The 15,585-nt window shown below is 49.7% G+C and overlaps 1 protein-coding gene and 1 long non-coding RNA gene across 3 annotated transcripts; both read right to left on the bottom strand.

Moving 5' to 3' along the window:
• Positions 1-1,524: 1,524 nt before the first annotated feature.
• Positions 1,525-15,546, bottom strand: ACADS (acyl-CoA dehydrogenase short chain). Of its 2 annotated transcripts, XM_079322241.1 has the most exons (13): positions 15,309-15,546; positions 14,750-14,863; positions 14,155-14,266; positions 13,781-13,953; positions 8,325-8,485; positions 6,781-6,930; positions 6,506-6,617; positions 5,999-6,150; positions 5,555-5,725; positions 4,215-4,352; positions 3,856-3,951; positions 3,485-3,541; positions 1,525-2,848 (listed from the first exon to the last, which is right to left on the bottom strand). In XM_079322241.1, exons 1-13 carry the CDS (start codon positions 15,514-15,516, stop codon positions 2,696-2,698), a joined length of 1,797 nt encoding a protein of 598 aa, XP_079178367.1. In that variant the 5' UTR covers positions 15,517-15,546; the 3' UTR covers positions 1,525-2,695. The 2 variants fall into 2 exon arrangements, with proteins under 2 accessions (XP_079178367.1, XP_079178366.1); XM_079322240.1 differs by lacking the exons at positions 13,781-13,953; positions 14,155-14,266; positions 14,750-14,863; positions 15,309-15,546 and adding an exon at positions 8,754-8,888.
• On the bottom strand, positions 12,874-13,774 carry LOC306810127. The gene is made up of 2 exons (XR_013776390.1): positions 13,328-13,774; positions 12,874-13,184 (listed from the first exon to the last, which is right to left on the bottom strand). It is a non-coding gene; the product is annotated as an uncharacterized lncRNA (long non-coding RNA).
• Positions 15,547-15,585: the final 39 nt, after the last annotated feature.

Raw genomic sequence — 15,585 nt, forward strand, 5'->3', positions numbered from 1 at the left:
AATCAGAATAAATCTGTCATTTTTTCAGAACAGTTTATCTCCCTTTAGTGTCTGTTGGGACCAAGAGTCTGAGCTACATGATATAAAAACTATCAGATCTAAGATGGGGCAGGAAGTAACTCCTAGTTACTGTAACTGTGTTTTCTAGTTCAGGCTGCACCTGCATCATGCTCATAACCAGTTTCATGTTCTCTTAGAGAATTGTGGGGCAAAAGCCACAAAGTCTTTGAGAAGTGTAGCTTTTGTTTTTCAAAAGTGATGTATCTCCTTCCCCACTTGTCTCCAATTTACATATAACATGATTTTCCCATCTCTGTGCTCCAACTTTGCAATGTTGGCTGTTTGTAAATTGTGGCTTTGTGTGTGCACAGACCCTTTTCTCCAAGGAGAGCCTGGCCCTGCCCACACCTGGGTTTGTGCTGTCTGGGGATGGCTTGGTAAGAGCTTCTGTTTTAATGCTGCAAAACTTGTTTGTGTTTTGCCCTTTCAGCAGTTCCTCTGCAACAGCCCTTGGAGCAGACACACACTCATCACACAAAGTTCTCTCAGCCAGCAGCAGCAAGGAGTAAGCTTGAAGTGTCCTTGCCCTGAGAAAAGCCACTGCTTTGCTCTGAGAGCTCTGGGCCTTTGTGTGTAACCATGCATGTTACCCCCAAAGCAGTGCAGTGCCACAGGGCTGGGCACTGAGCTCTCTCTCTCTGAACCTGTGGAAGCAGGGAAAACAAAGCTTTAAGAAAGCTTTGTTTGAAAGCTTTTGCACCTTTTTTCTACCTCAGGGTTGTAGGTTCTCTCTCCTCTGTTCCTCTATCAGCTGAGGTGGTCCCAGCTTCTGGTGGGGTGATTTCATTCTGCTCTGGAGAGAAGCTGCAGCAAATTAGAGCTGGTAATGAGGGAGGTTGAGGGTGAAGAGGGGCAGTCAGCAAGCACTGACAGCACAGCAGATCTAAGAGAACCACCTGGACGAGTGGGGAGAGGGGAAATGGGCTGGCAGAAATGTGACTGACTGTGCTGGCTCACTGGGGATTCAGCTGGAGCACAGCACAACAGGAACTCTGCATCGCTGAAGTCCTCAAGTCCCTGCAGCTCCTGTTTTTCCCAAGTGTCTGCAAGAAGTTAAATGTAAAATAGGATCACATATCTTTGTGTACCGACATAGAAGTGAGCCTGTGGCAATCAAAGTGGTGACATGGGCTGAAATCAAGCTTCATCCAGAGAAGCTTTCCATAATTTATAACATATTCACAATCACTGGACTGGTTCTCCAGTAGGAATGCTCCTGTTGAATGCAGTGCCTGGCGAGGTCTGTCAATCCTTATGCACAGGGAGAAACTCAGCACTTGAGGCCCTTGCCCCAACACGCTGTTGCCCTCCAGTGCCCTGCACAGGGATGACTGACATCACTGAAAACTGGTCTCACTGGTGCATGCAGGCCCTGCTGGTTTCTGCTCCTGTGTCTTGTGACAGGAAGAAATTACTCTAAATTAATTCACAGCTGCATGAAAAAAAAAGGATGAGGGAGTGGTGGTCCTTTAAAATCAGGTTTTATTTGTCTTCTCTGCTCTCTCATGTAACAGAATCCTGCTCTTCTTGTCTGCACACAAGTCTAAATAAATGGCACCACAGGAAAATAGTAATTTCCCTCTAGTGTACTTGCTTGGACAAGGAGGCAGACTGGACCATACAGGCTCTTGTCTTAATCCCGTCCCTCTTCTCCTGAGTTTGGAGCTTTTCCTTCGGATGTTGATGCTTCTAAAGTTAATGTCTTACCAATGATCACTGATTGAGGATGTGCTACTGCTAAAGCTTCCTGGTGAGGTTTCTGTGTCATCTCTTCATTTCCTCATTGCCCAAAACTTGTTGAGATTAAAAGCTGTTACTGCCCTATTAGGCACTCCCTTTCCTGCTGATACTGCAGAAGCAGATTTGGGAGCAGAGGGTGTTTTTTTGGTGTTTTTGTTTTTTTTTTTTTAATGTAGTCCTAGGCATTGCAGCTTTGCTGTTCTTTGCTTCCATCCCTACATCCCACAGCAGCTGAGTGAGCAGGTGCTGGGCCCTGCTGGCCCAGATCGAGGGATTCTTTCTGATCTATGTTTTCACATCTATGCAGACAGCAACCACGGTTTGTGCCCAGAGCCCTGTGTGTGTGGGTCATCCCTGCATGTCCTCTCATGTCCTCCTGTCTGGCTCCTCTCCTGCTGGAAGGGATTACCTCAGCACAGGCTGTCCTATTTGGAGCTCACAACAGCTGCATCCCACACCTGAATTCCATTGAAGTCTCATCTGAAGAGGCACGTGACCAGCAGCCTGAAGCAGGGCACAGGGATCATGGCTCTCATTCTCTAACTCTGGCACTGGTTACCCAGTGCCATGTAGTGACAAATTTAGCTAAACAGGCAGTGGCTGGCAAGTGCTGTCATGTTGCCACAACCAAGCCATTCCAACAGTTTAGTTTAGGAAAAGCCCCAGGCTGCCCTATGAGCAGATTGCCTCCACCCTCCTGCCATCACTTACAAACCTCAGTCCAGCCTCTGTGTGCCATACTTTGTCCAAAGAAGAATCAGCACATTTTAACTAGAGGATCAGTTACTCATTGGTGAGGAAAACCTCCATCAGTAGCCTCATGCAAGAGGGTCAAACTCCATCACTGTGCACCATTAGAGGCACTGGGGGCAGTGTGCTGCTCCAGGCAGCCTCCTCAGCCTCGGTAGGCCTTCAGCAGCTGGCCTGCGATCACCAGTCTCTGGATCTCACTGGTCCCCTCATAGATCTCGGTGATCCGCGCGTCGCGATAGTGCCGCTCCGCCGGCATCTCTGTCACATAACCCATCCCACCCAGGATCTGGATAGCCTGAAACAAAGGCAGCAGCTCAGAAAGGAACTGGGGCAAGAAATCCCTTTTCTACAGAATGCACATGCACACAGAGCAATTTTAAGAGGAACTGAGCTACTGCAAGCATAATGGAGAGGGTGGGACACATGGGGATGACTGCAGCTCATTTGTGCTGGCAGCAATACACAGGATTGATCTGGGTAAGAGTGATATGGATATTCCAGATGAGAATTAATTGCTTCAGAGGTATCTGTCAGTGATCCATATTCTAAGGTGCTTTTGTTAAAGACAGGGGACACTAAACTGAGGAACAGAAGATCTCATCCAGGTGCAGTGGTGATGACTGGTGGCTCCACATGCTCTCTTCCACATTGCTGCTCCTTCTTAAAACTGCCACTGCCCTGGAGAGCAGCAGGCACAGGCCACTTCAGTAATACAGCTGCCACAGGCCAGTATAAACCCCTGCCATCCTCCTATATCTCCACAACCTGTGAAGGTGATTGTGCTAATGGGCTTCAGCCAAAGGGCTGGCTGCTTACTTTGTTGGTGTGTTTCAAATATAAATTAGTAAATTCCATCCCGCCTTCCCAAAGCACCTGTGAGACATCCAAAGTCCCCACGTCATGTATGTCAGAGTTGTTAATTGACAGTTACCTGGTGAGCAATGGATGTTGCAGCTTCTGATGCAGCCAGTTTGGCCATTGCTGCTTCCTTTGGGGAAGAAAAACATCACTGTAGGTGCAGCTGTCACAAAAAGGAGCCCCTCACCTGCACAAGGAGCTTGAATACTGTGCAGAGGGACAGGCCTGCTGCTGGTGCCAGCAGAGAGCAGCCACCCCTCTCCCCTTGGTTATACCCAGCAGCTGCCCAGGGTGGGCTGCAGGCCCAGGAGCTGCTGGGGGTAACATCCCAGCAGCACTGGCTGGGCAAGCACGGAGCATGGCAATGCTCTATGGACTGGGGCTCCCTGGCCTTGAGCCTTGTCCTGTGCTGTGGCTGCTGGAAAAAAGCAGGGCTGGAAATACCTTAGTGAAGGGCTTTCCATTGTCCTTCAGCATAGCAGCTCTCCAGGTCAGCAGGCGTGCACCCTCCAAGGCCACAGCCATGTCTGCCAGCTTGAACTGCAACAACAAACACAGCCTTTGGCCCAGGGCCTCTGCCTGCACAAGGGGACAGCTGCATTCTCCCAGCCCTGGGTCCATCTAAGGAAATGGAGCCTCTGTCCTAACAATTAGTTTTAACAGCATTTGAAAACAGAATTATCACCCTGTTTATCCCAGACAGCACAAAGTGCACTGTGTGTCTGAAACCACACCCAAGAGCACACATGGACTTTCCACCAGCCCAGCACCCTGTGGAACTGTCCCGTGTGCCCAGCTCGCACCTGCACTGCCTGGAGCTTTGTGATGGGTGACCCAAAGGCCATTCTCTTCTCAGCATAATCCACAGCACAGTCCAGAGCTGCCTGGGCTATTCCAAGTGCCTGTGAGGCAATACCAATCCTTCCTCCATCCAGAGTTTGCTGAGAAGGACGCAAAATATATGTAAGTCAAGTCATACTTGATCAAGAATAGTACACACACATTTCTGATGTTGCTGGAAAGCTGCTGTAGCCTTAAAATCCTTTGGTCAGAGAGCTCCTTGATTCAGAATGCTCCCAGTTATGCAGGAATAGAGCTGTAACAGGCACTGCCACTGCAGAGAGAAGGCAGGAGTTCAACAATAGGAGGAGAAAACAGGGGAATTGCTTATTAGCTGGGAGAGAAAGAGAGTGTGCAAAATAAGGGAAACAGCACAACAAGGATTCGCTCTGAAAGGGGCTGGAAAGAGCTCTTCAGGCAGACCCAACTCACTCTGCAGCTGATTTTACTTTGGAAATCTGGTCAGTTTTCCTTTTTTACCCTCATTGTTAGGACACATATGTGAAAGCATTTTTCAAACTGATTAGTGAACCCAGTTGATTACCTAACTTAGCTCAAATGCCTACTCTGCCCCTCTATGCACAAGAAGAAATTGCAGCACAGGGAGAAAAGGCTTAATCTTCTCAACCCTGGGCTGAAGGTCTTTACAGAACCTGTCACTCACCAACCACTTTTAGTTCTGGACATAATGGAATGGGCTGTGCTTCAGGGAGCTTGGCCCAAAATGTCAGGCCAACAAAGGGTGCTTTGCCTCTCCAGAGAAAGCAATGACCTCTCTCAAAGGACAGGGCTTCACTGCAGGAAACAAAACTGTTCCCAGCTGCCTTGCTCCTCCACAGAAGTCACATGCATACCATAACTGTGCTGTCATTCACCTTGAGACACTCTCCAGAAGTTGTCGTGGGCCTCCAGGACAACTTCCCTTTGCCACAGTGTTCACATGGGGAAATGCCATGTTTTCCCTTTATGTATGGGTACAACTGGAGGAACTGAGGATTGGGAAAGAAGAAAAAATATACTGTCCCTGTGGACACAGCACCTCAGTGACATCAGCATTGCTCCAGCTGAGAACTGCCACAATAGAAGAGCTGTCAAGGATCTGTGTAAATTAAACATTCATCAAGCTCTGAAAATTACTCCTTCCATGTTGGCAAGAAGGGTCAACAGCTTAACACAACACAGAACAGCTGATGCAAGCAGTCCTCACTGAAGTGACTGCTTCTGGAAATGGTTTACAAAATGGTAAGCTTGGGAACTACAGCTGTACACAGCCACAGCATCACCATCCCCATTCCTCTCCTACCATGGCGATTTTGAAGCCCATTCCTGGCTGCCCCAGGAGATTGGCCTTGGGTATCCGGCAGTCCTCAAATATCAGGTTGGCAGTGGAAGAGGCTCGGATTCCCAGTTTGTCTTCTTTCTTCCCCAGTGACAGCCCAGGTGTTGGCATGGGAACCAGGAATGCACTAATGCCCTGCAACAAGACCCAAACTCTTAGGAATGGTGTCTTCTTACCTTCCCATTTCCTTGGCTGCCAAGAGGCTCCCTCCATTTTACATAAAAGCCACATATCCAGGAAACCAGGAGGAGGGAGGAGAGAGCTGAGACAGAACAAAGTCAGTACACATTAGCCGCTCCTCTGCTCAATGCCTGCAGGGCTCTAAAAACAGAGTCCCAGCTGCGGTAGGGCTTCTCCACAACTCCTTCACACCCACCCCTTTTTCCTGACTGATACAAACTATCACACCTTGTGCTTCAGGGATTTATCTGTAGTAGCAAACACCACGGTGGCCGAGGCGTCCCAGGCGTTGGTGATCCAGGCCTTGGTGCCGTTCAGAACCCACTCATCCCCATCCAGCCGTGCCACGGTGGAGGCTGCACCCGCGTCGCTGCCGTTTCCTGAGCAAAGCAGCAGCAAACAAACCTCAGATCACACACTGGGGGCAAACCATGCCCCTCCTGCACCCCATGAGCTCATGGCACCTCTTGAACTGCAGCAGTCCCTCCCACAAGACAAAGGCCCACGAGTGTAAAATGTCCAGCGCTCTGCTCACACAGGCAATGAGTATTTTCAGCAGAGGTCACAGGATGGCAGTTCACACCTTGGGTACTGAGACTTCACTCACACAGAACTCTATAAACCGCCCTACTACAAACTGTTCCAGTTTCAAAGACCCGAAGTCCATCCTAAACCTGACCAAGGAAAGAAGCTACACCAGGTTCTTTGCAACATGGATGGTAACAGTTACATCACCTGGTTCACTGAGGGCAAAACATCCAATTTTCTCTCCACTGGTGAAGGGAGCGATCCACTGGTGCTTCTGCTCTTCAGAGCCAAACTTGAGTATCGGGCCTAAATACAGGGACTTTAAGAATTTAGTGTTGTTAGTGCCTCTTGAAGGTACCACCAATCAAGAACTCCCTAATGTGCCCTCCAACACACCAGAACCAACCACAGGAACAGAACCCCTTCTCCCAAAGAGGCCTCTGCCATGCCAGCCTCCCTTCATGCCTGCCCCTCACGCTCACGTTGTTGACGCTGACGATGACGCCCGTGGAGGCGCAGCCCCTGCTGATCTCCTCCACAGCGATGGAATAGGCCAGGTAGTCGAGGCCTGCTCCTTTGTACTTCTCTGGCACGTCCATAGCCAGCAGCCCCAGGCCACCCATCTTCTTCACCTGACACGGGCAATGGACAGGTCACATCCTCTGCAGCACCAGTGTGCCAGCACATACACACGGACACGTGGAGAGCAAGACATGTCATGAGAGGGCTACACCCAGAGGAAGAGATGCATCCAACTCCTGGTGAAATGGGAACCTGAACAAACTGAGAAGTGTCCCCATATCCCAGTGACTTCAGCAGGAGCTGTACAGTCACTGTTTGTTTAGGCTTTTGCTTGTTTAAAGAGCTCTCATCAGTACTGGGAAAGGGGGAACCTTCTGAAGGTGAAACAGGGAGACAAAACACCACCAGCATTTCCTCAGCCTCCCACCAAAGCTTTACGCTTGCATGTCTCATGTCAGTAAAAATGGGAAAACTAGCTTATAAAAATCATCAGAACTTTACCTTTGATTCTGCTGAGCTTCAGCCTAGGACTGCACAAGGGAAGAATTTTATAGAATGAATGACTGCAGGTCCCGGATAATTTTTTTGTTAGTTACATTGCAAGTACCACAACTGCCCCAGCTAGACCCCTTGCTTTGTAACCATAAATCTCTGCTTGCTTTTAGAGGAATAGGGGGAGAATTTTTAGATATGTAATATCCTTCCTATGTGAAACCCAAAACACCAATCCTCCACATTAAATCCAGAAGATCAACAAGACAGCCACTGATTCTGTGCATGTTGCTTCATCTTATTAAACACTTGTCTGCATCTTGAATTTTCCCCTACGCATTCAAATCAAAGACTCACAATTAAATGTAAACTTCTCAGATAAGAACAGCAAGTAGTAAAGTTATTTTCTTCCTTAGGGTAAGTGTGACTTTTCTGGCTACCATCCTTAAATCTTACTAGAAAGAGAAGTGTGACAAAACTCTTATGCCTCCAACAGTGTTTCCCTGGAGTCTCTTGCTAATATAACAGGACCTATTTTGCTGGAGCTTTGCATTTTTTTGCTTAACACACACACTGGTTTGTCTTTCCACAAGAGAAATCACTGTTTCGGCTGGAATTTCAATTTTTTCACAGCCCCAGAGGATGAGCAGCATGCACCTCCTGATCACTTTTTTCCACCATCTGAAGCCATAAACCATTATGTGCTGTCTGTAAAAGTGTTTAATGAATTTTATAAATCAATTTTATAATTTGTATTACAGCCCAGAGGTAAGTCAGTATGAGAACTAAAAACTCAGCGGTACTAAAACCAGATACAGAGAAACACAAGTAAAGGTGAAGAGTCCAAATGCCCTGCGGGAATTACAACGTCCACATTCAGAACGAGTTGATCTAGACTTGAATTTTCTGCTGAAGCGGACCTGGAAGTCCATTTTGCCTCGGCCCGAGCGGTCCTGCCCCAGAGCAGCAGGAAGGGGGTCTCTGCCTGTGCCAGCCCAACCCTCGCACGCACCTGCTCGGCCGGGAAGCGGTGCTCTTTGTCCAGCTGCGCTGCAAGTGGCATCAGCTCCTTCTCGGCGAAGTCCCGGACTGTCTGCCGCAGCATCTGGTGTGTCTCGGGCAGCTCCGCGCTCTGGTACACGGTGTGCAGCCGGCGGCACCGCAGGGCCAGCGCTGGAAGCGGGGAGGGGGCTCAGGGCTGGGCGCCGGCCCGTGAGGGGCTCGGAGGGTCCCCCCACCCCGGGACAGCCCCGCACAGCCCCGCGGCCCGGCTGAAGGGCGGCGCCACTCCGCGCCTGAGGGGACCGGCCTCAGGCAGGCCCTGAAGGGCACCGGGACGCCACGTGCCGCGCAGGCCGCGGCCCCTTCCCGCCCCTCCGCGTGTCTCGCAGCCCCCCCCCCAGCAGCCGCGGCAGAGCGAAGCCGCTCCCGCCACCCTCACCCCGGGGCGCTCCGCCGCCGCAGCGGGACAGGGCCGCCGCCATCGCCGCCGCCATCGCGCCGCCTGAGGGAGCGCGGGGCCCCGGCGCGCACGCGCGCCCCCTAGCGGCGCGGCCCCGCCCCCGCCGCCCTGAGCGCCGCCCGCGCCGCCAGGAAGAGCAAGGGAGGAAGGAAGGTCCTTTATTCCTTTACACTGCTGGTGACAAATCACGGGACAAACACCGCGGGGACAAACACCGCGGGGACAAACACCGCGGGGACACCGCCGCCGCCACGGCAGCACGGTCCGAAGGGACAGCACACAGGAGTCCACGCGCCGGCAGCCCCAAGGCCACACTGTGAGAGATACAAATACAATCCTGTAAGGGCACTGGATCCAGGCAGGCGGACGCGGAGTTTGCTGGTGTTCATTTTCCTGCTGCTGCAGAGGAAGAGCTGCTGACTCCGCCAGGCTGCCATCACTCAGCCCTGACCCCGGCAAGGACAGGAGGTGGCAGTGTTCATGTCCAAGGGTCACACCCGGCAGCGAGCCAGGCTCCACGTCACAGGACAGGCTGGGAAACAGCTGAAGACAACGCGATGAAACACAGAGCTGAGAAACAGAGTTGCTACATTTGGACCTTAATGCTTCACCACCATCTTCCTCCTTCATTTCTGACTACTAAACACTTGTTTTTTTCTTCCTGAACCCTCAGACAATGGAATAAGCATCCCCAAGCACCAGAGAAGAGGCTGCTTCTCTGCAACAAGAGACATTGAAAATCCTCTACTACACACATAAAGGAAGACATTTCCTACCAAAAACAGAAGACAAGAACAAAAGTACCCAGTCCACACAACAAGAGATGACCTTCCCTCTTCACAAGGTGCAGTATGTATTCCACACTCAAGGTATGAAAATAGCTCTTCAGGAAGTTTGCTGGCATGGATCCAAAGCCCTTTCCTCAAAAATGGTGAAAAGAGGTCCTAGCACTAAGAGGAAAAATACTGGAAAAAACATACTATATGGGTGTGTGGGTTTGGTCCCTTTCTTTTTGAAGTTTTGAGCAGAACTATGATCCCAAATTTTTAATTTTTTCCAACTCAGCACACAATCTGAGAGAAACAGTCTTTGATACCTTTTCCCTTGCTCAAACTCCAACTGACACTGAAAGCATCTCCTCAGCCTGTAGCACCAGGCTAGGACGGACCATCCACCTGTTAAGGATGTGATCCCAGCGGAATTTCTTCCAAGCTCACTGGCATGAGTAGCTTTGACCCATCATTAAAACACCAGAGCACACACTCCAGAAGGAAACTGGTCTGCTAAACCATGTTTACCAAAGACATTGTCCCTGCCACAAAGAAAAGAGGCTTTATGGAAAGTACTTAAGAGAAAAGGAATCCTAGGGAAGCTACTAAAGTAGGGACAAGAGTTTGGAAATCCCTGACTTTCTAGATTAAAATCAACTTTTTCAGTGCTGGGTTGCCCACTTGTAGGGACTTTCCTTTTCCTGCAGCATGCTTTTAGGGCAAAGACCTTCTGATTTGGCAAAGCAAACTCAGCAAAAACCGCAGTGTGCTACTGCTGCCTGCGAGTCTCCCGGTTTTCCTCCAGCTCTCCCTTTTATTGCTGAATAGCTGACACATTCACCAGTGTGAAAGCAACCGCTCCAGTGCCGTTTGCTCGTCTCTCCGCCAGCCAGGGACAGGAATTCCCTTTTCCTGCCGGCACCCAAGAGCGGCAGCGCGCTCCCGCCGCCAGCAGCCGCTAGATGGCGCGCGCGCCCCGTGCGCGCCCCCGGCGGTCACGAGCCCATCCGGCTTTGAGGAACCTTTCCCGTGACAAGAGAACAGACGGGAATCGTCACACTCCTAAGAAAAGCGAGAGGCTGCTTCATGTACAAACTGTGATAAGAGTAACGTTAAAAGGCACCTGGATTTACACTACGTACAAAATTCCGCTCAATATGCTACAGTTTCCTAGGGAATGACTAGTAGGCTCTTCAGACACTATTTCTGAACACTTCAGGATGAAAAGCACACTTCCAGGCATTCTGCCTTGTGGTGAGTAACTTAGAGCAAAGCAAATGCTTCCCACCTCAGAGGCACAGCATGAGGGCTGCTGAAGGTGTTCACTGCAAGAGGCATCTCGAGCTCCACCTCACCAGCAGCTTTACCCAACCCTGAAGATCCTAAACAAGATTGCATTAGTGCCTGTGGAGATGCTGGAGGGGATCGATGGTGGCAGAATTGTTCTTCATCTTTCCACCAGGCAGACCTTGCCCCTCCACATTCCCAAGACATTTGTTGTGGTTGCTCATGATTAATGCTCCACCCAGAACAGGTCATTTGTTGTGGTTAATCATAATTAAATCTCTTCCTAAGAGCTGGAGATTCTTTCATGTGTGCTACCCCACACACTCTCACTGCTTACTCTGATGCCAGCTGATGTTCCATGCCCAAGTTACTTTCACTAACCTGGAAGTAAAGGCAGTGGTTTCCTATTGCTATGTATTTCCTATGCATTAACAGGCTCTAGGCTCTAATGTCCACCCCACTCAATCCTGCTAAAACACAAACTATGCTGAATCCCTCTTAACATAACAGGTAACCATCAAAGAGTTAGGTTTTAACCGTCTCAAGAACAAATGGAACTAGTATTAGAAAAAGTCTCCAGTCTAGACACAAGCTCACTCCCCTAATAAGAGGCACAACTGACCAGCCCAGCATGGGGACAGGAAAAGCACCAGTCTTGAGAGCCAGCAAAACTGGCAAAAAAGGGTTTTGATAGCTGAGATTTTGCACAGATGGGAGCTGGGCCCCAGCACAGCTACTGGCAAGACACAGATCCTCCTTTTCCCACTGCATGATGCTATCTTCCACTGCCAGATCCCAAACACAGCTGTGGTATTAACCTTGGCAGCATGACTTCCTAAACCATAAATAAGCAGCTGAGCAGCAGAGCAGTGATGGCAACAATGAAAAAGAGAACCATGTACCTTCTCACTTCCCAAGGATTCTGAGTGATCTGACCTGGGAAGCTTTAAGCTACTAATATCTCCACTGCAACAAAGAAAATGAGCTGGTGCTGGCCACAGCAATTCAGACCAGTCAGGTTTCAGGTTTACAAGTGTACATTGAAGCCTAGAAAGCTCTGCTTCCTACTGTTTCAAGTGATTTTTCACATTCTCCCTTTTTCCTCTAAGCCCTCCTTGCCAGCCAGGCTGATAATGTGCTGTCCACCTAAAAAGCAATACATTCTGTAGCAAGGGCCAAAATTCCTACAAAGGGAAGGAGAAATGGTAAACCTAGTGAGATTAACTTCAGCTCTAAGGTGGACCTCTGAGCTCCAAAAATAAACCATTTGCTCACAAAAGCTCAAACAGAAATGCTATCGGAGGGATAGCCCCCCTTTCCCCCGCATCCTGTATCTCTAGTGAAATTGCTGCCAAAAGAGATTAAATATTTTCAGGAGCAGCTCAGATGGAATATTCCTGCACTGCTTATAAGCTGAATTAGTCTCTTTCCCACTGGAGAATATTGGGATACACCCTAAAAAACAATGTCAGCCATGCCACAAACAAAAGCACTGCCACTGAAGAGATGATCCATCTAACTGAACAAAAGATTTGCTCTTCAAGCATCACTGGCTACTTGAAGGGGTTAAGATTTTTCTGCTAGGAAATAGCTTAACACAAACAATCTGACCTGCTGAAAAAGGATATTTACCCAAGAGATGAAACTTCAGAAGCACTAAAGGTGCAACCTAACTAGAAAGACTAAGAGCAAGAATAGTCTGAGTGCTTCTGATCACTGACCTAACCAAGGTTATCAGAAGGTAGCCAGGAACAGAGGAGAGGCAGGATACGCTGAGTGTCAGATAGAGAGGTGTTGCAGGGAGATTTCCTTTCAGGAGCCGTCGTCTTTGCTTCATGTTCCCAGCCTCATGCACAGAGAAAAAGTTTGGCAAGAAGCCTTGCTGCACGAGACAGCAACTTCAGTCCATTCCTGCACATCTGGAATGGTCAAGGGCATCACAGCATCCAGCAGACAGCATGGTTACTGCCCTCCATTGTAAGCATAGTCGGCCTTGTTGTGCATAATCAACTTGTTGTCCACAAAGTAAAAGCTGTCGGAGCGCGTCTCGTAGGGGTTTTCAACCATCAGACGGACTGTGAAAGAGAAAGCTCCATTACATTCAACAGCCAGCCACAGGCAGGATAAAAAGGACTCTGCCACTCCACTGCATTTACCAGGCTGATGCTTTGCCCTGCCCAAGGAAGAGAAGCAAACTGCTCTGCTGAGCACGCTTCAAAGGCTGCAGCCTGCCCTTTTCTTCCTTCCTAATCACAGGGTAAGTGCTGTCAAATGCAGGGGGAATCAAGTAACCTCACTCAAAATAACCTTAGAAACTGTCAGGGCCATGAGTGGAGCAGAGCAGCCATCATGTCTGTAAGCAGAAGGAGCTCATTTGTGGCACTCCCCACATGTACACAGGCATGGGGATGGAAACCCCAAACCTTCTCCACAGCCAGGCAGCCCCAGAAGGGCCTTTGTGCCTCTGGTCTATTCACCCCCTGAGGTCAAACATACCCTGCACAATCTGTATTTGCAGAGATCTCAGCAGGCTTTAAAACAGACCTCAGGGAAGAGCCAGTTCTGCTCCAAAGCAGGAGGCTCTAGCCCTAACAAGCAAGTGTAAAAAACAGATGGGTGGCTATAAAAAAAGGAACCTTTCTTTAGTGTTTTGTTTTCTTCTGGGCTACACTACAAGGCATCAATGGCAGGTCAGCCCTGTGACTCTGATCAGTTCTTGCAGACTGTGACTTAGCACAGGTTGTCTTAGGCTTTCATTTTCAAAAGAGGACACTTAGCAGCACAAATCTCTAATTCAGACAAGATTACACACTGCTAAACTGGGAACCTGTATCTGTTTGATCCTGTCCCCTCAATCCCAGTCACAACTTCTTTCACAAGTAGAGGGAGAGAATGAACAGATGCACACACAAACAAAACACCACTCAGTGTGGCAAAGGAGGTACTTACTGAGGTCTTCTGAGAGCTGAGGGAACTCATAAATGTGTTCACATGTGTTCCTGCTACTGGGGATGCAGAAGCCAAAATCAAAATCAAAATTCTTCAGCAAGCGATCTCGGAAGTAATGTCTCTCAATCATTCGGAAGTTTGACACTGGCTTTTCTCCCACTGTGAATTCCACTCTGCATGGAAGAAGCAGAAAAAAACAGCTATTGGGAAGAACAGAGCCTTGGGCACGAGGCTACACAAGAGTTCTCTACAGAGAGTTTGGTATTTGTAGTATGGATAGGCTCTCTCAAGTCTTCAATCCAGCTTTGTTATAAACTGTCAAGTAACACTTGGTACACATCCAATCTCCCTTCCTTCCACTCACTCATACTCACGTTGCACCAACAGTCCGCAGACGGAGGAACGCTGGGGTGAACTGGTAGCGAACAAAGCGACCTGCACTGGCATCCAGCTCACTGCTGTCATCCTCATCCTCCTCATCGTGCTCTGGAAAACGCACCGGCCTGGAGTTACTCTGCTCGCAGTGTACACATGAGCTGATACTGGCTAGTGGGTGTATCAGGACATGCTGCCTACTGCTTAGGTACTGAATGCAAAGACATTTAATAATTGGTCTGAGACTTAACTGGCACAAAATAAAAGAGTAAAGATTTGCCATGACAGTTGGCCCCTCCCTCAATCTCACAGGATATTTCCCCTCACAACTGCCAATGCACATGCACTAATCTCGATTATAACCAGCCCAAAAAAGGAAGATTGCCAGTTGATAGTTCTCTCCCATCCAACAACAATCACATTTTTATCACAAGTTTCTCAGCAGAGATAAACTCAATCCTATGCTTAAAGGCGAGGAATCTAGCCATTAGAACATACACCAAAGGACCCTTCTGCTCGGTTTGCATGGGTTGTGCACTGCAACCTCCCAGATCTGAGTCTCTCTATCCTCCTTGCAATGTTAGCATTCTGTACCTGAAGCAGATGGCTTGGCAATTTCAAATAGTACTGTTCCAGTTTCAAGGTCCCGGATCTTAAACCTGGTGAAGTCAATATTGTAAATGTTGTCCTCAGGTTTGCATAAATAATCTAGAAGAGACAGTAAAAATACAGTAACGTTTCAAAACACTTGCGACCACTTAGTAAATTAATTTCCTTTTTCGTTAGCCCCAGCCCGATAAGATAATACTGCTTGTTATTTTGCAGAAGCTTCATGAAAGCAGGACAAAATTAAGGATGTGAGAAACAAAGGCAGGGTAGGTGCCAGGCAGCAGAGCAAGAAAGGGATGCGATCGGGACAGAAAAGCAGAGATCAGCAGCCCAGAGAAAAAAACAAAAAGCCTCAAACAAATCAAAACCCACGAACAACACAAAAGCCCCCAAACTTTCTGGAAGTTGTACGGGAGCTGCCGGCGGGCGCACCCCGAGCCGCCGCATTCCCCGCCGGCAGCCCGGAACGGGCCGGGCCCCGCCGCTCCCCGCACCCAGAGCCCGGCCCGGAGCCCCCGCCGCCCCGGGACCGGCCCGCACTCACTCTCCGTCACCCGGCACAGCCCCAGGACGTGCTCGGGACGGACGGTCTCCAGAGCCAGCAACTCGGACTCGGTCCAGGGCTGCCGTGGCGGCGCATCGGCCGATCCGCGCCGGCCCCGCAGGCGGCTGAGCGGCCCCGCGGATCCCGGCGGCAGCTTCTTGTCCGGCCCCGGCGCCATCGCCGCCGCCCGCGCCCTGGAGCCGCTCATGGCCGCTGCCAAGATGGCCGCCGCCCGCCTCGGTAGCTATGGGAGCGCGGGGCGGGGCGGGGGGCTGTT

This window comes from Erithacus rubecula, assembly GCF_903797595.1.
Source record: "Erithacus rubecula genome assembly, chromosome: 19".
Lineage (NCBI taxonomy): Eukaryota > Metazoa > Chordata > Aves > Passeriformes > Muscicapidae > Erithacus > Erithacus rubecula.

Bases quoted from the DNA above. Each gene is read 5' to 3' on its own strand.
- ACADS (XM_079322241.1), bottom strand. From the start codon at position 15,516: ATGAGCGGCTCCAGGGCGCGGGCGGCGGCGATGGCGCCGGGGCCGGAC. The intron at 13,954-14,154 runs GTGAGTATGAGT...TCTTCCATGCAG, and splicing joins CTGCGGACTGTTGGTGCAAC to AGTGGAATTCACAGTGGGAG. The intron at 3,542-3,855 runs GTATTTCCAGCC...TCTTCCCCAAAG, and splicing joins ATGGAAAGCCCTTCACTAAG to GAAGCAGCAATGGCCAAACT.